This window comes from Haemaphysalis longicornis, unplaced genomic scaffold (genome assembly GCF_048455015.1).
Source record: "Haemaphysalis longicornis isolate Haplotype H1 unplaced genomic scaffold, Haemaphysalis longicornis Haplotype H1 scaffold_1, whole genome shotgun sequence".
Classification (NCBI taxonomy): Eukaryota; Metazoa; Arthropoda; class Arachnida; order Ixodida; family Ixodidae; genus Haemaphysalis; species Haemaphysalis longicornis.
The window spans coordinates 61,049,413-61,075,000 of record NW_027526203.1 but is presented as its reverse complement, the minus strand read 5'-3'; the positions used below and the strand labels follow the sequence as shown (position 1 = coordinate 61,075,000).

General features: G+C 47.9%; 2 protein-coding genes across 3 annotated transcripts in view; both read left to right on the top strand.

Annotated features, from left to right (window-relative positions):
- The first annotated feature begins 3,752 nt into the window (after positions 1–3,752).
- LOC144176636 (uncharacterized) lies at positions 3,753–13,738 on the top strand. Of its 2 annotated transcripts, XM_077705225.1 has the most exons (16): positions 3,753–4,602; positions 4,698–4,736; positions 8,717–8,917; positions 8,995–9,213; positions 9,323–9,397; positions 9,471–9,524; positions 9,594–9,659; positions 9,760–9,819; positions 9,929–9,970; positions 10,072–10,125; positions 10,194–10,253; positions 10,367–10,426; positions 10,734–10,802; positions 11,068–11,273; positions 12,552–12,711; positions 13,478–13,738. In XM_077705225.1, the coding sequence occupies exons 2-16, from the start codon at positions 4,724–4,726 to the stop codon at positions 13,624–13,626; spliced, it is 1,488 nt and encodes a 495-aa protein (XP_077561351.1). In that variant the 5' UTR covers positions 3,753–4,602; positions 4,698–4,723; the 3' UTR covers positions 13,627–13,738. The 2 variants fall into 2 exon arrangements, with proteins under 2 accessions (XP_077561351.1, XP_077561350.1); XM_077705224.1 differs by lacking the exons at positions 8,717–8,917; positions 8,995–9,213; positions 9,323–9,397; ... (9 more) ...; positions 12,552–12,711; positions 13,478–13,738 and having other exon boundaries at positions 4,698–8,163.
- An 8,118-nt stretch (positions 13,739–21,856) lies between these two features.
- Positions 21,857–25,588, top strand: part of LOC144174150 (uncharacterized) — a 14,224-nt gene continuing 10,492 nt past the window's right edge. The window contains exon 1 of the mRNA XM_077702683.1: positions 21,857–23,200. Within this exon, the coding sequence (XP_077558809.1) occupies positions 21,857–23,200 (1,344 nt within the window). The remainder of the gene's footprint in view (positions 23,201–25,588) is intronic.

Here is a 25,588-nt window from a genome sequence, read left to right as displayed (position 1 = left end):
CTCCTTGTTGCTGGACGGTGGGCTGTATACGTTGAGAACAAAGAAGCTCTTACATTTACTTTGCGTAGGTATTACTTCTACGAGAACGGCAGACGGGGATTTCGTAGAAAGATCGTATCTATTGCATGTTATGTCTTTTTTAGCGTACGTAGACACCCTGGTGTCTTTAGATGTATCAATTCTATTGTAGCCTCTTAGGTTGGTAAGACATCCTGCCTCTTGAATACATCTAATATCGGGCTTGACGTCCTTCTTGTCGATGTAGGCTTCCAGGAGATTTGTTTTCTTGTTAATGCTCCTACAGTTCCATTGCCATATCAATAATTGTTCTTGCGTGTTTTTCAATTTAGGCGTCATGGTTAGTGCCGTACACTGCGACTATATCGTCGTCGCTTTCCAATTCCTCCGTACTCATGTTTGAATTTTCCTGCATTACGATGTGCTTGACGGTCTTACTAGCTTGTGTGTTCGATAGTTTCCTCTTGCTAGATTTTTTGGGGCTTGTCCTGGAGACTACCATTTCCGCTATCAACCTTCTGATTTCGGCTCTCATTTCTTTTCTTATCTTGAAGTAGTTGCCACATTGGCGTGTCTGCATTCGGCTGTTCTCTGGAATTCTGAAAGCCTGCAGTGGTAGAGTCTGTGTTATGTTGTGCGCGTTCGTATTTTTCTAGTTTATCTCTTAGCATAGCATTTTCTGTCTTGATGTCTAGGATGAGTTTCTTCAGTTCGGTTGTTTCATCTGTTTTAATTGATTTTCGGAGAGACTGCCTGAGGTCGTGTGAGGCTACACCTGTCCAGCTCACCCGTTTGATGGCTTCGTTGCTTCTATTTTTCTGTAAAGCATCCCCCTTCCTCGTTTTGGGGGTGCGGTCAGCTTGGCGTCCTTGGAGCTCGGGCCATTTGTCGTCGAACCACCTGGGTTGCTTCTGTTGATTGGCAGGCTTGCTCCTGTTGCCCGGGGGTATTCTTGGGTTTCTGAATTTCAGCTCGCACTCTTTTGCGCCAGTAAGATGTCCTTTTTTACACAACGCGCAGCGTGGCGAGCAGCTGTGGTCTTCGTTGGGGCGTTCTTCTCCGCAGCGTGCGCAAATGTTGATGTCGGGTTCGGGGCATACGTCCGCTCGATGTCCGGTCTTTGTACATATTTGACAAACCAGTCTGGTAGCTTTATACAAGTAGCACGTCATCTCACCGCCATAGAAATACACCGCCCGCGGCACTGTATTTCCCTCGAAGGTGATGAGAGCGGTCGTAGATTTCCCAGGCATGCGTGCAAAAATGATCTTGGTATCGAGGATTCTCACCCTCAGTCCTCCCTTAGCGAAAAGATGCCGTATTTTTAATGTATTTTGAATGCATTTAATACATATATTAACTTTGTATTTATTCTGCATTATTTTGTCCGCATTCCAACTGCATTTCGAATACATTTACAATGTATTTAAAATGTACCTCAAAAATACGTAAGCAGTGCATGAAAAATATATATTTAATGCATTTTAAATGCATTAAAAAGGCTAAGAAAATGTAATTTTAAATACGTGCAAAATGTATTAGTAATGCATTTTAAATGCACAGAAAAGACTGTTTCAAATATACTCAAAATGTGTTACTAGTGTATACTAAATAAAACCTAAATACATTGAGAGATACCATGGCAATATGTCTTAGGTGGAATTGTTAACGTTCAACTAGAAACTATCATATTGTGGTTTCAATAAGTTTAATAGGCACTAGGCTAAAAATATGCTCCATTGTGAAAATGTAAACCGGCCACGCTCGGAATGCGGGCCAGCAAATGACTGAAAAGAACAGCATGTATGCGCACAAATTGGCAGTTTGAAAGTTTTTTATTGTACATCTCAGTCGAGTGGCCAATTTCGCCATTACTAAGTAGCAGGAATGAATGCCTTTCAGCCAACTCGGCAGCCAGCGCAGATGAAGCGTTGTGCATCAGAGTCTTCGTACTTCGGATTCTCCACGCGGGAAATTTCACCAGCAGCTGCAGTGAAAAGAAAATGGGAAAATATTAGTGAAACACTTTTTTTAGAGGCAAATAAATGTCAAATCAATCAGGCTTTTTCTCTAGCCGTGCCAACGTCCCTCGCGAGCAAGGATTTTTTAGTTTCCCCTTGAGAAAAAAAAAAAAACGCCGTGAAAACAATGCCCTTTTGAAGGACGTAAGACAATTTATGTAATGGTAAGCATAGTTTATATTGTCATGCGGCATCGGATCTTCAATACCATTTTTAAGAAAGAATGGTGGCGGGAAGGGGGGTTGAGAGAGGGGGGGGGGGCGGGAGGCTTATGTTTGGAAATTGTCTAGGGATAAAAATTAGCGAAAATTAGGAAAAATAAAACAGAGCTAAGATAACAACGTTACCAAACATGCAACAGAGTTCTTAGAGTTATGCTACTACTTCTCTTTCTTAGGCGCTTGAGTGAACTTGAAACGGTGGCAATTCTAGTTTTCCAACTAACTTGGACAAAAATGGTCTGTGACCTCCCAGGACGCTAATAAAATAAGATAGGCAGTAATCTTATTAACTACAATTATTGTTATGTGTTCCATATTTCGGCGTCACCTTCTTCGGAGATTACGTTCTAAAAAAATAGTGCGCAGCGAAACAATTTAAAAATGCATGGGCAGGATTGCAGTAGAAAGCTTACATAAATGTGATTAGATTGGCGTGTGCACTCAACAATGCTTTCAAAGGAACGGCAAAGTAAGGTTATTTCAAAAAGCAAGAAAAATTTCACGCTGTCCTTAAAATAACAAGCTCTTATATCGTAGGCACCTAACCGAAGCAATTAAAACAAGCAACGCCAGAAAACGGGTATTTGTGCTTGCACACACATGCAATTTTTTTGCTCTCCGCCGCACATCACCGGCAGGTAATTTTATACTTTTTGCTGTACACAGACAACGTCATCATTTAATTAGGGAGCAACGCGGAAAATAATTGTAAATGCTCGCGTCTTTAACATACAAAAAAAGATAAACACCTGTTAGCTTCGGGGACCATCAAGTAAAAATATTTGCTTCATAAATACTCGTGACACCTAAAAGAAACTCGTTTAACTACACCCTTTAGACGCAAATGGGAAATTGAGGCTTCTAAACACACACAACCGCTAAGCTGCCCATGCTGTTTTCGGTGCCGGCACATTTCTGAAATTCTCCGGTGGCGTGGTCCAGCCTTAGCGCGTCGGGTTCCGCGTGTCTGACACTCGACCACGAGCGGCCTAAGGGCCTCTCGGAATGCGCACACGTGTTCGTGAATGCGCTACGAAATGAATACAGCAAGGAGGGAAAAAGTTGCAAGGAAACACAAAAGAGGAAGGGGCCAACGTCCTGAAGTTTCGCGAAGTTTTGGGGGGAGGAATCCAAGGAACAAAAAGAGACGAACCCGCCCGGGGGACCCGTTCCGGGAACCGAGGGGTCTCGCGCAGGGAACTGGTTGCCTGCCTCGAAGTCCCCCTCCCCACCCGCATTCCTTCTCCTTCCTTCCTTTGCTGGTTCTTGGTTCTGGGTGGCGGTAGGAACAGAAACTGATTGTAACTTAGCGGCTAGTTTGTCTTAGATGAACAAATAATTTGTAGTCCCTGGGCATGAAGCACCTTCGCTACTGCCACATGCACCAAAGATTACGTGGGTCGCTTTTAACACTTCCCAGACAACACCACACATCCTACGGACGTCCCAAAAATGTGCCTATGTCCCATATCCCAGCACCCACGAACTAATGACGTCCCGCGGACGTCAATGTTGGGATGCTCCTAAAATATTCCCAGAATGGCTGTGATTAGGACGTGCCCACTTGCGTGTACCTGATACCTGGTACGCACAACTAGCAGTACTGTGATGCTGTAATTATTTCACAGGTGCTCTAGACGAGCAAATGCTGCCGGCATAGCAATGTGCCCATTTGGTTTTATCATGCACTGGGTCTCGCTCAAAATGTCGCGGTGGGAGCAAAGAAGTTGCTCCCCATAACTACGTAGTGACGCAAGCATGGAGGATTCCTCCATGGACGCAAGGATACAGGGAAAGCATGAGCGGGCCCATCGTTCGTGTCATCGAACAAACAAGTTGTCACTGCCGCCATTTTGGATCACTCGCTCGCCGCAGCAGCAAGTCACTGTAGCAAGACCGGGCTGCAATTTTTGTCGCAACGCGGTTTATTTGCGAGGGTTAAATCATCTTATCTATTTCGCGTTACTGGGTTTTGCGGAAAACGATAACAATTGCTTTGGGCAATTTGACCCAATAGCGGCGGCTCGGGACCATTCAAAGGGTGTCTTCACCCTGTACTATAGAGGGGCCACCACCACCTCTGCAACGTTGTATAAAAATAATTTTAATGCCTTATTTCAGTACCAAAACGCAGCGATTATTAAATAGCGGTGTGTAACGTTTTTATAGTTACATGTTGTTTTCAATCAAAATCACCAACATCGTGCCTTTGGTTACGAAACTGTGGAACCGCTAGCGCTCGCTGGCGCTGCTACCGCGGGCTCTTCCGACTCCTCTCCGTGCCTCTCCGTGTGCGTACCTCGGGCAGCGCTCCTGGTCTCGTCGCCGTGCGTTTACTCAAGGTAATCATATTAAATCCCAAGGCTGAGTGCAGTGTTTACGATCACGTATTATTTTGCTGCGTGTTCTCATTTGTTTGGCTTGTTTGATCCCCTAGATATACGGCCCGATCCCTGCGCAGGCATGGCGCTTCCCAGTGAGTACACATGTGGTCGCATCATTTGGGTGACTTGAGTTAATATTCCTTGTGAGATTTTCAGATTAATCTACACGGTGTGTGCGCGGTGGTGGTTTTATTTTCGGATGAGCCGCGATAGCAGCGTAAGAACATTTCAACATGGCCTTTGTTCCGAGGACCACTGCCCACCGGCACGTGCGTCGCGCAGTAGAGAATGACGTGCAGTTTATACTAGCAGCTGGGGAAAAAACGGTCTGTAGTGCTGCTGAACGTTTTGGCAGCCCTGCTGCGACATTTCTCGAGGTAGCTGAGTGTTGCGAATCGCCACCTGCGCCGCGTGAGCAAGCAGCGGCAGGCTTTCCTCCAGTAGTTGCGCCTGACCTCTCACAACCGGACTTCCCGGCCGGCGACTTTTCTGCGGCAGCAACCCTTGTTTTGGGATCTTTAATCGCGCCGCCGAATCCAAGACTTGGTGAGGAACGTGGCATCGAAAGCGATGCCTCGTGTTGCGATGACTCTTTCATGCGGGAGGACCCTGAAGTAACCTCCTTTAAGGAAAAGCTGCGGGCGTGGAGTGTGGAGGCAGCTGTACCGCAGGCTACAGTCACGAAGCTGTTGAAGATACTGCGCACGCACCATTGTTTTTCAGAGCTGCCAGCTAGCGCCAGGACACTGTTACACACGCCAAGGACAGCAGAAAGTGTGCGCACTATGGATACAGGCCAGTACTGTCATTTCGGCTTGCGTGAGGGGCTTGAAGGAGCACTGCGAAATGTGCCTCGCGTGCCTGACCCAGTAATCATCAATGTCAATGTTGATGGGCTTCCCTTGACTAAAAGTACACGAGACCAGTTTTGGCCCATTCTTTGTCAGGTGGCCAATTGTGAAGGAAGTGAGCCGTTTCCAGTTGGTGTGTACTATGGCCAGGCCAAAGCTCTGAAGGCAAATGTTTTCCTTGAGCCATTTGTAACCGACCTCAAAAGTGCCCTTCAGGCAGGAGTTGTTTTGGGCAACCGTATGGTGCAACTGCAAGTTGGGGCAATAATTTGTGATGCCCCGGCCAAGTCGTACATACTCAGTATTAAAGGCCACAGTGGGTACTTTTCATGCTCGAAGTGCGTCACTGAAGGGGACCACTTGCAAGGGCGGATGTGTTTTCCTCAACTTGATGCGGCTCTGCGAACAGATGCAAGTTTCCGAAGTAAAGAACAAGAGGAGCACCACATTGGGGAAACAATTTTAGAAGAACTGCCCATTGACATGGTGTGTCAGATACCTCTTGACTACATGCATTTGATTTGTCTAGGAGTTATGCGAAAGCTTATACTGCTCTGGACAAAAGGTGACAAGTCATACCGCATTGGCAAGGCAACAAGGGACTCGCTGTCTGGTGCAAATGTTGAAAGCCGGTACTATGTGCCGTCAGATATGTCCAGACAACCGAGAAGTTTGTCGGACGTCGACAAGTGGAAAGCGACAGAATTCCGGCTTATTTTGCTGTACACTGGAGTGGTGGTGTTGAAGGGGCAGATCTCAGACTCTCTCATGGACAACTTTTTGACACTCCACTGTGCTGTGAGCATACTCAGCAGTCCAAAACATTCTGCTCAGTACTTAGACTATGCAGAGAAGCTCCTGAGGCACTTTGTTAGCACATACATCACTTTGTATGGCAAGCATGCAGTGTCCCACAATGTTCATGGGTTGATCCATGTAGCAGACGATGTCCGTATGCATGGGTCATTGCACAACTACAGCGCATTCCCATTTGAAAGCTACATGGGAAAACTAAAGAAGTATGTGCGCAAACCAGAAAAGCCTTTGCAGCAGCTCTACAATCGAATTGCAGAAGAGCGGTCTCTGGTTGGACACCCAACATTCCATGCAAGCAGCCAGGAGGAATCGACCTCGGTCATTCCGAGCACTGGACCAACTGGTGTTGTAATGACGTCACTGCATGAAAACGGGCCACTGCCACTGGGCTGCACTGGACCTCAATACAGATCAGTCAAGATTTCTGGTGAGGTGCCAATCATGCTTAAAACAACCAGGAGAGATTCAGCATGCTTGATGAAGGATGGCAGCATTGTGAAGATAGAAAACATAGCCCACTGTACTTTAAGCCACCAACCAGTAGCAGTTGGAAAAAAGTACGAAAAGACTGAAGACCTGTACTCCTACCCGTGTGGCTCGTCACTCCTTGATGTGTACCTTGCCTCCAAGCCTTCGGACATTCACTTTTGGCCACTTTCAGAAGTTGCAGCAAAATGTGTGAGGCTGCCAGTTGGAAAAAAATTTGCCATTTTTCCAATGGTGCACATGCTGTAAGCAGCATAATGACGTTTTATGCAAGCCGTGGTTTATTATTGAAAAGTGAGGGGGGTTAGGAGGTTAATGTGGTGCAGTTACACCTTAACTATGTTGTATTCCTTCATTCAGGGCAACGGATTAAAAGAACAGAGAACTGATTTTTGTGGAGTACATGTTCTCTAGCTCATATCGAAGCCAGCGTTTTATATACGGGGTAACCTTAAGGAACTCATAAATAAACAAGTAAAAATTATAATTTCGCATGAAGATTTCTGAAGTCTGAAAGGTTGCGACAAAGCGTGACACTAGGTTACGTGTCCAAGCAACCCCGCATTTCATCGTGCGATTCAAGAACCACATAAACGAATGGGAAAGATTGTACATTATTGTTCTTTTAGCAAGGGCCAGTTTTAAATACAGTAAAAGCTCGTTCAAACTTGAAGGGTACTGTAAAATTGTTCGATTAAGCAGAGTTCGAATTAGTGGACGGGCGCCATAATGATAGGAAATCACGCCACTCTGCGCGGGCAGAAAACAAAGAAGCCACCTCTGGACTTGTTATTGTGAATTAGACGCAACTAGACGTTTGTGGCAGGTGATTTCGTAAATAACGATTGCACGGGCCGGAGCAATGGCGCCGGTGGTGCACCACCCTCTGTAGACGCGAAAGAAGTTGTAGCAGGTGCGTAACGCACCTGTCACGCTGTTTTTTTTTTTCGTTGTTTTGTATCTCTAGTAAATTTAACTTGGTTTGGATTTGCAACATATTGTGACCACTCTGGGCCGACTACTTCTGCCAGGAGCGATAGTTCAATCATAGTTCAAATTAACCGTTCTGGATACCGACGCGTTCGAATTATCGGGAGTTTTCCCCCATTGAAATATACAGGGCTGTGCCGAGACTAGGGTGTGAGTTTGAATTAATGAGCTTTACTGCACCTCTTTTCATTTCACGTGCATTAAAAGTGTGTTGCCGCACGGCTCACTGCCATGGTTCCCAGCTTTCCTCTTCGCGAGACACGTATGGCTGGTAGATCTAAAAATTCCTATTTCAAATGTTCTAGGGCGCTATCAGCAAAACCGTTTCAGGTTAAGGTGTTATAAATGATACCCTTTCATTGGGATAAAGAAAATATACTCGACAAAAATCGGTTGTCAGTCATTTTGAGGGTATTGGCAATCTTTAACGTGCACTGAAAAAGCTATGTCATGCACCCTAGGAGAAGGTGTAGCAAATATCAACAGCAAGCCGATAGCCGACTTCGTTTTCTTACTGGTTCTGCTGTAATGCCCATTTTTGCCGTCATTGTTTATGTGTACACTTGCGTTGCACTCTGATCCACGGTCACAAATCTTTTGGCTGCTGTTTTGGACAAAGAATCTGACTGAAATTGCAATTGAAGCGGCCAGATAGATGAATCCATTTCGTGTGTACATAGTAGGACTTTACTGCCCACCCCCCTCTCTTTTTCAAATCAACATTAAATAAGCTCCGCCAACCAATGTTTTGCTATTTCTGAAGTGATGGCACAAATCATTGTGCAGAAAACGTGCAGTGTTGGCATTTTGTGCATTATTAAATGGTTGTTACTAATGCAAGCGGTGTAAATGCATTCTCGGCACTGCAGTCTACCAATATAGGCGTGCTTGATCTTATGCTTTCCTTTAAGTTATCTCTACTTTTTTAGGCGGTGAGTTTGCAGTGGTTGAATTCCCCGAGGAAGACAACTGCCTCGGCATCGTTCATCGGACTTGGCTAAGGGACACGCTAGACAGGGTCCTTTGGCCAGGTGAACGAAACCCAAGCAAGCGGCGAAAAATGATAATTGATGGTGCACAACCAGAAGACACTTGGGTCGAAGTGAAGTGTGTGGTGAAGGGCTTGGCCGGTAAGGCTTTTTTTAAATGGAAACATAGGTAAGTATTTGTTTTAAGTTCTTGGCACTCAAAAAACAATTTGTTCCAGACATTTATGAGAAAGCCGTTGAGAGGCTGCAGTGCCTGCAGTATAGCTCGGATGCCAACAGCGAGAGAGAGTTAGGCCGAGGAAAAAGGAAGAGGCGCCCAGCTGTTATGTCGGATTATGATGATGAGAGCCCTAACAGGAGTGATACAACGGCAAGTGATGAAGAAGATTACGTCCCTCCAAAGCCTCCAACACCACCTGCACTCCCCAAAAGAACAAGTACGGCCTCATATCTGTATTGTTACAATACAATTATCAGAGTAGATAGTGGTTATGTATGCAGCTGTTAAAGATGGATGTAGTAATGTAAACCTGCCTTGAATTTCAGGTGTACCTGATTTGGCAGCAGTGCATGCGCCACACCGCCGAACTAACCGGTCTCAACTGAGAGTGCGGTGCTCAGGTACGTTATTGCATTATTGTTTCTGAGCATGCTTGTTCAGACAACTTACAACTGGCATACTGTTATTACCAAGGTACCACACCTAGCCCTGTAGCGCAATCATTGGCTCCAAGGGTGCAAGATCGTGGTGAGTTCAGTTTGCGCCTCTAAACTTGCATGATGGGTGAGCGAGTGTTACAGAGGTCTCAATTTTCAGATTGGGCAAGCACTTCAGCCACAGTTGGCATTGGCAACCAGCACGGTGTTGGCTACTCCCAAGCTGGTAAGAATAAATTTTGTTGTGTTGTACTTCACTGGTGAACTTCATATGAGCTTGCTTGTTCACGTGCCTTCGCGAGTGTTACAGAGGCCTTAATTTTTAGATTGGCAAAGCACTTCAGCCACCTTTGGCAACGAACACACTGTTGGATACTCCCAAGCTGGTAAAAATATATTTTGCTTGCTTTTGATGTGTGTTGTACACTGGTGAACTTCATAAGAGCTTGCTTATTCACGTGCCTTCACGAGTGTTACTGAGGTCTTAATTTTCAGATTGGGAAAGCACTTCAGCCACTGTTGGCTACTCCCAAGCTGGTAGGAAATTTTGCTTGCTCTTGATAAGTGTTGTACTTCACTGGTGCATTTCATGATCTTGCTTGTTCATGTGCCCTTAAATTATGTGGCATTCATTGCAGGCTCTTCACAAGCATGTGTGAGCCCTTACACACCAGCAAGTTCTGGATTGCAAGGTAATCCCTGACTTGGCCGTGGTGTGCTGCTTAAACAATCTTTGTGTGATGTGCGTGTTTCATTTCAGATGCTCCCACCCCTGTGCACAGAGGTTCGAGAGATTCCAGTGCGCACTCTCGGTACAGCAGTAAGTATTCGGCGGTCTTGTAATGACTGTGGTGCCTTAATTATTTTACTTAGAAGCCATTTTCGTATGCTACATAAACGTAATCTTTCCGTCATGTGCATGTTTCATTTCAGATGCTCCCATTACTGTGCGCGCAGCTTTGGAAGATCCCGCTGCTCAGTTTAATTATGCCAGTAGGTATTCAGTGGTCCTGTAATGACTGTGGGGCGACCTCGTTGCCTTATTATTTCGTTTACTTTTCAGGTTTTGACATTTGTCTCATAACAGAACTTCTTTTGGTTCAGGCTATTTTGGTCTTTTAGTTGTCGTTATGCAGAGATGTTTATGATAATTAAGCTGATTCATCTGTTTCGATGCTTGAAACACTAGTAACAAGATCTTTTCTGAAGCTGGAGACATTTTCACCTTGTAATGCATAAATGTGTTCTTTTGGTCTCATACCCCTAATTCGTGTTCTACCTCTTTCCCTGTTAATTCTAGGGGCCCCCCACAATCCTATACCGCGTTGCCTGGATAGCAGTAGGCTTGAAACAGACCCTCAACTACTTGGTAAGTCGTGCGAAAGGCAGTTCTGCCTAGCCACCACCACAAATATGTAATGTCGTGGCATTGCATTGTTTTTACAGTGTTTTTTTTTTCAAGTGATTTTGTTGCAGTATGTGCAGGCAACATGGAAAGGTTATATAAAAATTGTGCTTTATTTTTTAGCTTCGCCAAGCATGGCTCTGATTAATGACGATGCCTCCAAACTTTGCATATAGTCCTGAAATCTAAATTCAAGGCTATTTTAATCTGAGCATCATTCTCATTTCAGCTTTTATGCAGAGGATTCTCACAACTCTCAATGAGATCAAACTGACCCAGCAGAAGCATTCGCAATGTTTGGCGCAGCTTCTCAGTGGGAGTGAGAACGAACCACACCATTCACAAGAGATTCCTCAGCTCCCCTTTGCGAAAATTGAGGACCTCTTAGAATTCGACGAGGAACTTTCTCGCAGCAAGGAGGCACGGGCTGGAATGGTAAATAAGTTTATTCTATAACGTTCTTGCTGTCCTGATAGTGCTACATGCATGTGTTTCCTCATTAGCTCCACTGACTAACTAGATACTTGACATAGCAGCGATGATGTTGAGCAGCCAAGGTGTTGTTGCCATTCTTTATAGTTGAGGCTGAAGGAGACTCCCGATTAGCGAAAATTCAAGGGATCGAAAAAATTAGTTTTGTTGAACAGGAGTTCCGTGTACGGAGATAAATGTGTGAAAGTGCAAATTTATGTGTGTACAAATGCCATTTCATAGACTCTAGAAGGTGAATGTAGCTGACAGTTTTTCAGAAAGCAAGAAAACTAAAGATGTTTAGGCACAGCAGTTGCTTTGGCAACAATGAGTTGCTGTGCACTACAAAATGCATCAATTATTTTTGTTTTGAGTCCTTGCAACTGCATCTTCACGGAGACTAGAGTCCTCAATTTCACGAGTGCTTACGAGACAGGAATTTAGAAGACGGTAACACGGTAATGAAGTGCAAATAGCACTACAATGGCGGGAACAAGGCGGCAGGAGCTGAGCCCTGTAACCTCGGCGTCTTGAATTGAGGCCGAATGACCGGAGCAGGAACTGCGACGTTGCATTTGTCACGCTGACACGGCGACTACTAACTATATGAAGCTCACTAGGCCAACGAGGTTAAAAAAAAAGGAAACAGCTGGAACCGATAAATGTTGATGCTCATGGCAATGAGTAGGACAAATTCTGTTTCCAGTTCCGTGTACACGGTGACGTGGAAATTTTAGTTCCGTTTTACATTATCTGAATACAAAACACCAACTTAGCGGGCTAGTGTTCCGTTTAAGCAGCAATTTCGTTTAAACAATTTCTGTTAATCGAGATTCCGCTGTACAAGATTTCAGAGTGCATAAAAACTATGATATCAGTTTAAATTAACCTGTAACCTTCCACTCGCACCTCAGCTAGCTTTGGTATGTTATTAGTTTGAGTTTTGATGAACTGGCACAATATGCTGTGCCAACTTCTATGCATCTCTGGTGTACAGTGGCCGTAGTCTTTAAATGCTTGTGTACTACAAACCTTTTTTTTCTGTAACACCTTCTAGTTTGTTGTTAAGTTTTGAGTTAGTAAATGAATCTAAGTGGCTAAATAAAAAATAGTGCCATCATTTACCCCCTCCTAACATATTTTAGCGTCAAATCGTACAAGGTGGTGACATTTTCTAAAAATGTTTCAAGTGAGCTCTTGTACTTCATCTTTTGCTGTGTTTTCTTCTCTTTGTTCTACCAGAAAAAGCACATGGTCATTCAGGGTGGCAATTCAGCTAAGCAAAAAGCAAGCCGCATCCTGAAAAGCCTCCTGCCTTGGGATGTAGCTGTCGAATTCAGCTGGTTTGGTGCAAAGGGGAAGAAGAAGTTCTGTGAATTGAATATCTGCAAGCTCATGTGTAGTAAGTGATTTTTGGCAATGTTTGGCTGAACCTTGTTGCACAGAAGTCACCAGGAGGAGAGAAAGAACTGTTTGGTTTTTAATACTTTACAGGGCGAGAGTCATCAAGCTGTCCACAGCAGCTTTTTCTCTCGCCCCGTCTTGTCTTGTAAAGAACATAAAGCAAACATCTATACTCATATGCAATCTGGGCTAAATGCACTCTTATTTAACAAAACTCATAAGTGAAAAACATTGTATTAGGCTATCCAGGTTCAGTTTAACAAGATATTACATTAATTAATGTTTCCTCTAGTGACTTGTCATCAGATACTATTGTAACTAATTATGTTGCACGGGGGGTGGGGTGGAGGGGAAAGAATAAGCAAGTTTAAGACGTTGAACAGTCATCAGGTTATATAAAATTAGGTGAAAAATATGGTCACTGCAAGAACAATTGTGTAGTAAGTTTTCCATTGTGCATGTATTTCGACTTATTTCAAATTTGTACAAACCAATTTTATCTGTCAACGTAAAGAAGGCTTCTGTAAGTAATGGTGCTTCACAAAACACATTGGACCTCTGAACATTCAAGGGGACCTAATTTGCCTGTGTTCAACGGTTTTGATTGTAAGGAGGTTGTCACAGAATTTGTCGCTTAGTCTATTACCAGCTTAGTAGAACACAGGTGGAGCAATTAGTGGCAACCCAGCAAGAGGGCCAAACCTGTATTGTAACATGAAAGCCCAGTTGCATGTGTCTACTTAAAATTATTCTAATTCGTGCAGCTGTCCTGACTGACAACAAGGCCGCACCAGCGACTCTGAAGGAAGTCGAGCAGGCCTCAATGTCGTGGTTTAGGCATGCTGCCGAGCGGGCTGCAGCTCCACGACGGCAACCGAACGATCCAGCACGTCCCACAAGCATGCACGACTGAGTCCGACCTCCAGCACCAAGACAACGAAAAAATTCACCATTCGCTGCAAGTGTTCAGGATTGTAACCAAAGACATTCTGATTTGAGACTGCTGTGTTGTGTGTAGTGATGAATGATGCAAAATAAATATTCTCCTGTACAATGGTCTACTGTGGCTCTTAAATAGAATATTGGCTGCTCTGGCATGCCTGAAAATGAATACAAGTAAATTTAGAACAAAATATTTCGTATCCCTACAAAGTCCTAAAAACCATCTAATTATGTCCCAAGAAGGTACCTCATTGGCAGTATTTCGGACGTCCTATTGACGTTTTTTGTTGTTCCACTTGGGAGGTTTTCGGGAGCTTGCTGGGCATTATTTGGGATGTCCGTGGGATGTCCCTGACCTCCCACTTAGGACATCCCAATGATGTCCTTTTGATGTTGTTGCGTTGTCTGGGTTTTGGTCACTTCGAAACAGACGGCATAAGCTCTTTCATGGCTTTAGTTGACAGAATGGCGACATGCGACCGACAAAAATCGCGAAGGCTGCTCGGATTCCCGCCGTATGGCCCGGCCACGCGCATTAGTCGGATGAATGTATGCCACAAACTGGCTTCCTTCCCCGTACGGCGGCTCCTGTGAACATGCGCAGCTGTGAGCGGCTGCTGCGAACAGAAAACAAAAGAAAGCTGCGTCCCTGGATACACTTCGCAAATTTCTCAAGCGCGTAAACATCGACGGCGGACTTTCTGAGAACAGGCTGTGCTAAAAACGTTCCTGGCGGTTATGTGTTTAATGCAAGTGTTAGTCCTCAATTAGTACTCGATCTACAAGGAAACTCGTAGCAACAGTCCCCCGTCCACTCAGCAGGGCCCGAGCTAAAAATTAGGCGCAAAAAGGAAAGCACTAAAATCCATTTTTTCACGTCTTCTTGCTGTCGTTGATTTGTGAGTACATTCCCTTGCACGGCGTAGTTACGGTAGGAAATCTTGCTCGCAGGTGGAGGTAAGCTTAACAACCACGTCCGGATTTTATAAAGGGCATTAGCACTCTTCGATTGCAAAGCAAACATACGTCAATTAATTGTAGTGCGACACCGTACGCGCAAATAGCCGGTATATCGTGCTTACCTTGGCTAGACGGCCAACGCCGCTGCAACGCGCCGTCCAAGTAGAGACTGCGTCCACCCGACGACCGCGCGTTGAGGAGTCCGAAACAGGACAGGCAAAAGAAACGCAGCGAAGGCAGACAAAACGTGAAGGCGGGGTGCGCCTCTCAGCTCGCGCCGCAGGTGCCGGGCACAGAGGAGGAGGTAGTGAGCGGCAGTGAGAGGCTCCGAGCTGCTCGTCCTCCCAAGCATAGCCAGGGTTGTCCATCTAAGGCGAATATTTTTCAGAAAAAGAAAATTTTCCAAGCCTCCACAGCGATACCGTCGTAACAACGCTGGCAAAGTGAGAGTGTTTTCGTACATATATATACTCGTTGAATTCGATGTTTTTTCTTTGCCGATTGCGTTGGAACACCGCCGCTTACATATTTGTACGCCGAGTTTCTCTCTAATACGCAGAGTTATGTCTGCAGCGCAGTAAGTGAGAGTATCTCCCTCAGTTGCGTTTATTATAAGTAAACATCGCGGAGAAATTCTCAGTACGTTTATTCATTTGAGATGTATTTTATCCGGCACTTCAGAGATGCTTTACGTGAATCTTACAATTCAGCAACTGAAGCAGCGCCTGTAGTGTACTCGAAATGTATTTCGGCAAAGCTTTATGAATACATTTAAAATGTATTTTCTATAAGTATTTTTCATGCATTAAGAGTGTATTTCTACCATGTTCGTTCGACAAACGTAAAAGGCATTTGAAATGTATTTCGAATATATTCGGAGTATATTTCCATGCTTCAGCACACTTTAGAGTGCTGCTCTAAATGTAGTTAGGTAAGTGTATTTTTATAATATTTACAGTGCATTTACACCATGATCGTTTGGCGGGAAGAAATACATTTTCAATATATTCTGAATGCCTTAAGCGCACATTCGTGAGGTTCAGTGCATTTTTAATCTATTTGGAGGGTACTTAAAAGCACTGTATTTTTCCCGTATTTTTAATAATGTATTTTCAATATTTATAAAAATTGAGAAAATGCAATTTTTAATGCACTTAAAATACATTTACAAATACCAAGCATATTTGAAGTGCACTTCAAGCGTACTCGTACGTATTTCAAACGTATTACTTTTCGCTAAGGGAGCTGCTAATAGTTCTGCCGACGAGGTACCTGGCTCGAAGCCATGCACGACTCCCTTGACCTTGTGCTCTGAGTAAGCGACGTACGACACGACGTCATACTTGTAGCCACCAATGTATAGGCTCTCCAGGTTTCTAAGCTCGTTGGCAGCGTCTTTCGTAGGCGTGCTCACCGGGATGATGTTTGACGTCCACTCGGGGCGAACTATGACGTCTTAGAGGTTCTTTATTCCGATGGCACAGGCCCTGGCGATGGCTTGTGTGAGTTGCGGCACCGTGAAGGAGCTCAGTTGTAGCCCCTTCTTCGGTCGAATGATAATTTTGAAGTCTTCCTTGGGCAGGTTCGGGGTTCTTCTCTTGAAAGCGACGTTGAATATCGGCGCTGTCTTCTCCGCCGGGGCGGCCAACGTGGCTCCGCTTTCAGCTGTAGCTTTCGCCTTGAGTTCTTTTTTAGGCGGTTGCTTTGTTCTCCTGCGTACGGCTTGATTCCATGAGGGGTCGTAGGGCTCGGTTCTGCGTGGCTCGGTGCTCTGCGGGTACATGTTGGTGCCGATCTCCGCGGCGTGGGTTTCTCTGGCGTCGTTCTGTTCGACGTGGTTCACAGCACCAGGACCAGTTTGCCCGTACGCAAAAGTTCCCACCTACAATAAGACGGCGACCGCCGACTACGATAAGTCGGAGACAGCCGCGCCAAATAAGTTGGTTGCCGGAATCGCCGCACGTGACCATCCAGGGAAAACGTATTGGGTACCAGCGACATATATGTACCTAGCCATCGAGTACCTAGCTGATCACACGGATACAAAATATATAGGGACTTTAACAAAATCTAGGGGAAACGCTACGAAACCGAAACTGAAACAGACTGAAAAGTCAACAATCGGCGGCCAGAAAATCAGCTCGCAGTACGCTAGAAAGCCAAGTGGGCGTCACCTAAGCCCGTTGTAGCTAAAGAAAACGCTGCCGCATTTTGCCGACAGTCGTCTGCCTGCTTTAGAAGCTGCGATCGTTGTGAAATAGAGCAAACATTATCAGTTAAATTGCTCCACAGTTGGAACCTTGTTGTCTGAGACGTATAAAAATACCCCCACACGCAACCATTTCCCGTGGCGCGACTACACATCTAGTTTCACATGTCCACGGAAAGCAGAAGACGCTTGTGAACAGGCTTTCCACATTATTTTATTTTGACGACGATGTTCTCGTATTTTTGGTTACAAGGATTAATGCCATGGCTGTTTCAGCACACTCATTATTGCGACTTGCTCTCGCCAAAGTTGCACAAGCGAAATGGCGCTAATAAATTTACCACGCAACCACGGCCGATGGCTTGTGTGTTGGAGTGCGCGTCTGTGCTACTGCAATATATACTATAACGATTTACAGAAAGCAACATTGTTCTACCGACAACGCAATACTGACATATAAAAAACATTACGGCTCAACCAGTCTGTACCTGAAATAAACGCGTATATTTAGCGCAGAAGCCGACGCTGGAGGCTATTGTCCTCACAAAACGTTCGTGCAGACGACAGCCATCCTTTAATTATAAGTCCGCAACTTATCTGCGTACGCTGGCCGGGTCCTTCCTATGTAAACAAGGCTTATCCGCGCGCTTGTTTCGGTTTCCGGCAAATGACTTAAGCGCATAAGTCGTAGTTGAGAACTTATTCTCCGACTTATCACGTTCGGGCAAACGGGCCCTGAGATTTCGATCTCCATCTCTTCAGTTCTTGAAGTCGATGGCTCGTCGTTCTTGTCTCTATGAAACGGCTTCATCGTAGCACCGCGGCTGTCGTGGCGTCGGCGCGGGGAGCCTCCGCACGTGGTCGGCAGCCGGGCGGCTTTGGCGTTGGTCCAAGGAGACGATTCCGCCGTTCTCTTCTTGTTCCCGAAAAGGCGTCGAAAAATCTTCTTGGCATAAAATAATTGGTTGGGTGTTATTCCAAGGTCCTAATCAGGTCATTCGGGTGGATGAAGTTCGGGTGAATGGGGATTATTTAAGGCGATTCCTGTGGATGGAGCGGGAGCGTGCGGAAGAGCCCACACCTTAGTGCTTCTACAGTGAACCACTTTCAGAGAGGGGATTGCCCTAAATTTTTTAAAGGTTGGGTGTACTTAACTGGTGCGCCTGTTCCTCTGAAGCACCTCAAAACCATATTTTTTGACGACTTCTCTGAACTCACTTTCTCGTAGGATCCTGCAGCAGGCACTGCGGTATGCTGCATTCTAATTGCGCCCATTTGTGTGAAAGACAAGTTCTATTTTCTGTTTCGCTGAGGTGCCAGCCCTTCGCCAGCCACACCCTAGTACCAGTTCCTTCTGTTGTTGGAGGCGAGGGGATTCAAGCACGGGTTGAAGAGAGAATTTTAAGTGCAGAGCACTTTAGGGGCTCGCCTTGTCTTCGTAGCTCGCTCGCGGGACCCAAGTACAGCCTCACGGCGTTCCGTCATAGGGACTGTCGTCGCGGAGTAACACAAAATGCTTCGAAAGCCAAGCGGTTTATATTGTCACAAACGTTCGAAACTCGTGACCCGCTCACGCATGTCATACATCTCCCCTTTGTTTAGTGCAAAGAAAACTGTAGGCACATTTGAGGCAAAATATCGGTAATTAACCGGCAGCGCAGTGTTCGTTTAGTTAGGAACGCTCGATCGTTGGCTTGTTTTTTACAATAGTAAGCGAAAAAAAGTGACAGTGCAACGCCGGCCCGTGCGTGAGTAAAAAGTAAGCACAAAAAGAACAGACTCCGCTGATGCAGTTTCAGGGAGAGGGTGCGCGACCATTGTGAAAGCGGGAAATTTGAATTGCATTGGGTGGTAGCAGTGAGAGGATAACGGCGTGTTACGAATGGGCCAGCGCCGCAGTACTTCCCCGCATCACTCCTCGGCTGTGCGGCGAAGCCACTCGTGCGCCTTCGAAAACAGGCGAAATCATGTCGGCAACAAGTTGCGACAAAGCCTCGTCAGACGCTTCGCTCTCTGCGCATAGGCCTCCTGCGCTGCCCAGGGGGCGCTGCGCAAGCGGCTTCCGGGCAGTGCTTCCGGGTAGTACAAAGCTGCGCGGGTCCCATAGGATCCCGTGTTGACAGAAGCAAAATGAGCTCGACGCTCCCGATTATTTTGCGCCGTGGTCACCAGTTCATCCCCGACGCGTCCGATCTATTTCAGCGATCAACTTGGCATTAGGGGAAAAAGCTTTGCAGCGCTTAACACGTTTACAGCGCCGACGAAAGTGCCGGGACCGTGACGGCGTCTGCTACTCGCAGGTTCACCGATCGATGGTCGTACGAAGTGAAATTTTAAGTGAAATTTCTAGTTTAAACTAATACTCTAGGTGACAGAGACTTCTCAAAAACAGCCAAGAAGAGTGACGCAATCGGTGATGATCGCGCTTTAAACAGCCAGCGAGTCCGGCGGACCGCAGGCTCGCCTGCTGCGGTGCGCCGCTCTTTTGCGTACCTGCACACTATGCGTGCACTTTCATTAAACAGTGCTCGTTTGCGTCGCCGTTACGAATACACGGTGCAGCGTTAGCTTGCCGTTTTGTTGCGTGTCTCAGTGACAAATTGCCGCGACCGTCAGAAGCGTGAATCTGTTTTGCGATTCCGAAATTAGTGGCCGTAAAACAAAGTGGTCGGGCGAACTAAGAGGCCGCTCGCTTTCCTTGTTTGCTCTCGCTTTACTTAATTACGCTCTTGCAGTATACATTCCCAGTTCGCACTTAATAGCCTAGAATGAGGGTCAGCAACGGCCGAGTTCCATGCAGCCGACACGGCGGAGGGCTGGACGGCAAATCGGAAGGGGGGGGGGGGGAGGGGGAGGAGGAGGGGGGCTTTGAATGCAAAGAGAAAAAATTCAGCGAATTTCTCATAATATTTGACAATAATCTGGCGAAGTGTGAAGATGGGGTGCAATTCAACTGGAGGACGCCAATTCTCTGTTCTTGCCTCGCTGTCTAACTCCATTTGAGGTCAAAACTGGCGTGTCGGCGTTCAGATTCGACGACCCCTGCACTAGAAAACCAACACAGTCAGTGATGATCGTATGTAAATATTCGGTCCCCGCGCCGTGTATGCGGCTGTGTTATGTTGTGCTGTGTTATGTGGTGTTATAGAAGTACACATCTCTGCAGGCAGCGGGCGTGTGATTTGGTGCATGTTTTGCGTCCTTTAATAGCGCTTAATTTGTTTATTTGGCGCTATTGCCCCACCTACTCGCTAGTATACATGTACCCTCCCGTGCGGCGTAAATCGTGCGGCGTAAAACGTTACGCAAGAATCACTTAGTTTGCGAAAATACGAAACAAAATTTCCACTTGTTTCAAAGGCGGTGCCAGGCCAGCAGTGTCAGCTGAGTCGGCTGCGCAATTCTTGCGTTCGCTTGCATGCTCCCGCTGAAGCAACCTTTTGCAGTTACCTCAGGATATAGGATGAGCAGCGTTCCGTGTTTATGCTACTCATGAACTTTCCTTTGTCGACCACACGCAAGAATAAAAAACTGTAACTCTCGTGAAACAGTTAAACCACCCGACCTGGCGATACTGTCCCACGCCGCGACCATCGCGAAAGCTCGCTAAAAGAAAGCCGACAAATCGGCTTCTTTTAGCGGATATTATTTTGTTTAGCCTCTGCAACTACTTTAAGGGCTATTTCATACAATATGCAGTCATTTAAATTCGCCACAAAGCGCCACAACCAACTTTCACTCTGGCTTGTAATTGGAAACACATGGAGGGCGGCGAGGGTCGTCTGCTTTTGTACTACCCAGAGGCGTTGGCCGCTAGGGGCGCTGCATGTCGCCAAAACTCCAGCGCAGGAGGCCTATTCGGCGGCTGCCTGCGGCGGCTGAACTTCGGCGGCTGCCTGCACGGCTCGTCTCCACGCTCTTCAAGGACACAGAGGCAGGCCCCGGTGATCGCAACGGAGTCCTCCTCTCTCCCCTCTCTCGGACTCAACGTGCCCGAGGCTATGAACGGCTTACGAACTCTGGAAAGAGTGTTGTGCGTGTTCCAGCGTGTTGCGTTTGACCGTTACCGCTTTCGGGTATAAATAGAGCTCCCAAGCGTTGTAAACCATTCCTGTTAGAGCAGCGAATCGATGTTGTCGCTCTGCTCGAGTCCTGTATTGTAACCTCGCCCGTCGGGGCATTGTTCTTTGGCTTCGGCTCACCTCTCGCTATGAAACAGTTACGTTAGCCTACGGCCTCAGGACGTCTTCCCGGCTGCAGTCTGCCTTTCCGGTTGCAACAACTGGTTGGCAGCGGTCGGATGGCAACTTCGTAACACCTGAAGCCAGCGGTGCGAGACCCAACACAACGGACGTCAAGGCGGCTTCGGACTTCGCAGAATTCACGGCGGTCAAGGGTGAGTGCGGGACTTTTCTTCACTGAGTTTTACCAGGCTTCTGAGGATAGCTGGTAGGGCGTGTTTTTGTCGCGTGGGTTATTCGCGCAAAACATTTTTGGAGCAGTGGGAAAGCAGTACTCTAGACCGGCCATGAATTTGAAAGCGTTGAAAAAACCGCAGTTGTTGGAGCTTGCAAAAGAGTTGCGCTTGGATGTTACGGACGCACTGAGAAAGCCAGAGCTGATACAGGCTATACTCGCTGTCGGGGCTGACGATGACGAGCTGTCTGATTGCATTGAGACCATCAATGGCAGGGAGACCGCTAAACGTCAGGCCGCCGAGGCAGAGGCTAACCGTCAGGCCGCCGAGGCAGAGGCTAAACGTCAGGCTGCTGAGGCTGAGCGCCAGCGTGAGGAACGCGAGGAGAAAAAGCGAGAACAGGAGCTCGAAAGGCAGAAACAAGAACAGGAACGCGAGGAAAGAAAGCGGAAAGAGGAACGCGAGGATAGAAGGCGAGAACAGGAGCGACAGCATGAGCTGGAAATGAAGCGTCTAGACGTCCAGGCATCTCGACCTAGGCGTGAGAGTGACAGCAGCGCGCCAAGCGTGCAGTCTGCGGCGACTGAGCGGCCTACGCTGCGAATGTGTGACCTAATGCGATCCTACAAGGTAGGAGAAGACATCGGTCTTTTTTTGGTCAACTTCGAGCGTACGTGTGAGAGGGCCCAGTTTAGCCGAGACTCATGGCCGCAAAAGCTGCTTACGCTTTTGCCAGGTGAGGCATCCGACGTGATGGCCCGCTTGCCAAAGGAGGAGGCGGAGGACTATGAGAAAGTCAAGTCTAGCCTCCTGCGTAAGTACAGGCTGTCAGCAGAGGCGTTTCGCCAGAAGTTCCGTGAAGCCGAGAAAGCCAGGGGCGAGTCGTACTCTGAGTTCGCCTACAAGCTGAGGGCAAACCTGGAAGAGTGGCTCAAAGAGGCAAAGGCCTTCGGAGAGCACGACAAGGTAGTTGAGTGCTTCGGTCTTGAGCAGTTTTACCGCCGCCTACCTGAAAACCTGAGACTCTGGGTGCAAGATAGGCCAGGGGTAGATACTGTGGATAAGGCAGCTCAACTAGCCGACGAGTTCATCGCACGTCGAGGTGCGCAGGGGCCGAAAGACGGCCAAAAAGAGTTCAGGCCGAGGCCTGATAAGTTAGGGCCGAAAGGCAGAGCTCCCTACGAAAAGAGCGGAGCAAAAGTGACCGAATCCGCGAATAATGAAACGGGCTCGGAAAACGAAAAGAGCGCAAACGCAGAGGCACAGCGCCGAAAAAAGGCTTTCGAAGCGCGCAAGCAGTCCGCGTGCTACGATTGTGGCGAGACAGGGCATTTCGCAGTTAGTTGCAAAAAGGGCAAGCTTGTCTTTCACATAGTACACCAGGATGAGGAGAGCAGACAACTTTTAGAGCCCTACGTACGCGAGCTTGCAGTTAACGGCAAACCGTGCCGAGTGCTTCGCGATTCCGCAGCAACAATGGACGTGGTCCACCCGTCCTACGTCGAACCGCACCAATTCACGGGCAATCGCGCGTGGATAAAGCAGGCCGTAGAAGCGCAAAGCGTGTGTCTTCCGATCGCCAGGATAACCATCGATGGTCCCTTCGGAAAGCTCGAAACCGAGGCCGCTGTCTCTCCCAGCCTTCAGGCACAGTATCCGTATCTTTTCTCGAACAGGTCCGATCAGCTGCTGCGCGAAAGGGGACTCGTTTTCGGGGAAGGGATAGTGTTCGCGCTGACGCGCTCGAAGGCTCGCGAACTCGGAGCGAAGGCGGCGGTTGAAAGCAAGAACGATTCGCGAAGAAAGGAGCTCGAGGGAGAGAGACTCCAACGGGAGAACAAGAACCTAGAGCACGAAATTCAACTCTTGCGCGAAAAAGCGAAGTTGAGAAACCCAGAGTTAGAATTGTTGCTCGAGAAAGACCTCGTTGTCGAGGAAAGCACCGTGCCAGCGCTGCCAGTAGCAGCAGTAGCAGACGCTCGGGAGCGCGAGTCGGAAGCGACCGTTGCTGCCCCGCAGTGCGTCAAGGTTGCTGAGAGAGATAACGACGGCGCATTAGCTCAGACTGTGGGCAGAGGCGGCAGAGGGCAGTGCGTGTCCACTGAGTGCGATAATGTGTCGGAGTTTGTTTTGGAGATCTCGGCGGAGTGTTCGGACGGTTCCAATTCGCGGGAGGCCATGGAAATGGCTACCGGTCTGAACGTGAACATTTCGCGAGATAGCGACGTTTCGCAGGAATGCGTAAACGATGAGGCTACCGAAAGGCAACACGAGTCCGCCGAAACGGAGGTTGTTCCTTCGGACGGTAGCACAGAAACGAGCGACGTGGTGGGAAAGCCTGCAGCCGAGGCAGCAAACGGTTTGCACGGTTCAGTTGGGAGTCATCACGATCTCGCCACTGAGCAAGCCGATTCCGTCCTGCCACCCGCTCAGGTAGCTGACCTCGAGCAACGGCCAGCCGAGCTCGTAGAGATTCAGGTGTCTGGGGCGGCCGAGCCGTCTTTTGAGACAGGGCAGCCTGGTTGTAGTGTAGTTCTAGCAGTGAGGAAGGAGAACGGGAACACACTTCGGCCTTCGCGTGCTGAGGCTGTCGCCGAAAACGCGAGGGATGACGAGATAGGGTCTGTTGGAAGTTACGAGGTGTCGAAAGAGCGGCTCGTGGCCTTGTCACTCCCAGCTGATGCTCCCGATGATAGGCCAACATCGGCGGAGCTAGTTGAGGTTGCGGTGTCGACTGCGGCTTAGCCGAAGTCGAGAACCGACCAGCCTAGAGGAGAGAACGCAAACGCATTCCGGCGTTTGCTTGCCGAACGCGTTCGTGAAAAGGCAAGCAAGAAGGATAGAGGGAAAATTTTCGCACGTACTTGTGGCGCGTGTTTCAGTGCGGGCACGCCCAGAGGCAAGGCCATGAGCTCGCATCGCGCCAAGGGAACGCCGCCTCCTAGAAGGAGTGCGCGCCTTACGTTCGAACGCTGGAAAATCTCGCTCGCTCCTCCGCGCGCTCGACCTTTGTCGAACAAAACGACCGGTGTCTTTTCACGCGGTCGCAGCAGTCTCTTTCAGAGAACGGGCGCACCTAAAGTGCGATACAAGGGGAAAACTCGGAGCAATGATGGGAGCTCGAATCGCAGCTCTCAGCGCGAGAAGTGGCTTGTAGACGCCTGACTTTCTCAATTTCATTGTTTTTCCTGGAACAGGTTTCGCCCTTTACGATTGCAATTTTTTTGTGTGGGACATTTCCAATCACGCGAAATGTCAACTTTCAGGTTTGTTCACGTGTCTAAAGTACTGCTGGGCAAAAATATAACTAGAGTAGTTAGTTATTAGCGTATTTTATCGCAACTAAAAGCCTGGTGGATCTTCAGTGTTGATTTGTCTTCGCACTTGCCGGCGATGCGGTTGTGTCTTCCTGTGTTCTGTTGCTTGCCTGACCAAGCCAGAGACGTTCTTGGGGAGCCACTACTCGTCCAGTGACCCGCCCGGTGAGGCTCCAGCACGGTGTCGTACAGACAAGGCCTGGAGTCGAGCGTCTGCCGAACACTTCACTTCGACAGCATCCCTCCGGACAACGGTTGCAGACCCTTATCCATCGGGATCTCGGACCCCCGGCGGAGAAGCTGTTACGAATGGGCCAGCGCCGCAGTACTTCCCCGCATCACTCCTCGGCTGTGCGGCGAAGCCACTCGTGCGCCTTCGAAAACAGGCGAAATCATGTCGGCAACAAGTTGCGACAAAGCCTCGTCAGACGCTTCGCTCTCTGCGCATTCGGCGGCTGCCTGCGGCGGCTGAACTTCGGCGGCTGCCTGCACGGCTCGTCTCCACGCTCTTCAAGGACACAGAGGCAGGCCCCGGTGATCGCAACGGAGTCCTCCTCTCTCCCCTCTCTCGGACTCAAAGTGCCCGAGGCTATGAACGGCTTACGAACTCTGGAAAGAGTGTTGTGCGTGTTCCAGCGTGTTGCGTTTGACCGTTACCGCTTTCGGGTATAAATAGAGCTCCCAAGCGTTGTAAACCATTCCTGTTAGAGCAGCGAATCGATGTTGTCGCTCTGCTCGAGTCCTGTATTGTAACCTCGCCCGTCGGGGCATTGTTCTTTGGCTTCGGCTCACCTCTCGCTATGAAGTAGTTACGTTAGCCTACGGCTTCTGGACTTCTTTACGGCTGCAACAGCGGCTGGCCGCTCGCATCATACACGCTACCACTCGTATGTCGGAGGCCACGGAGCTCGGATCGGGTGCCCCCGCCCGGTCGCAACAGGCGCTACAGCTCCTTATGGCGAATAACGGCTCTGTACTTCCGACAGCTTTCACATTGAGTGGAACGGCTTTTTCTAGGTATATATCAGGG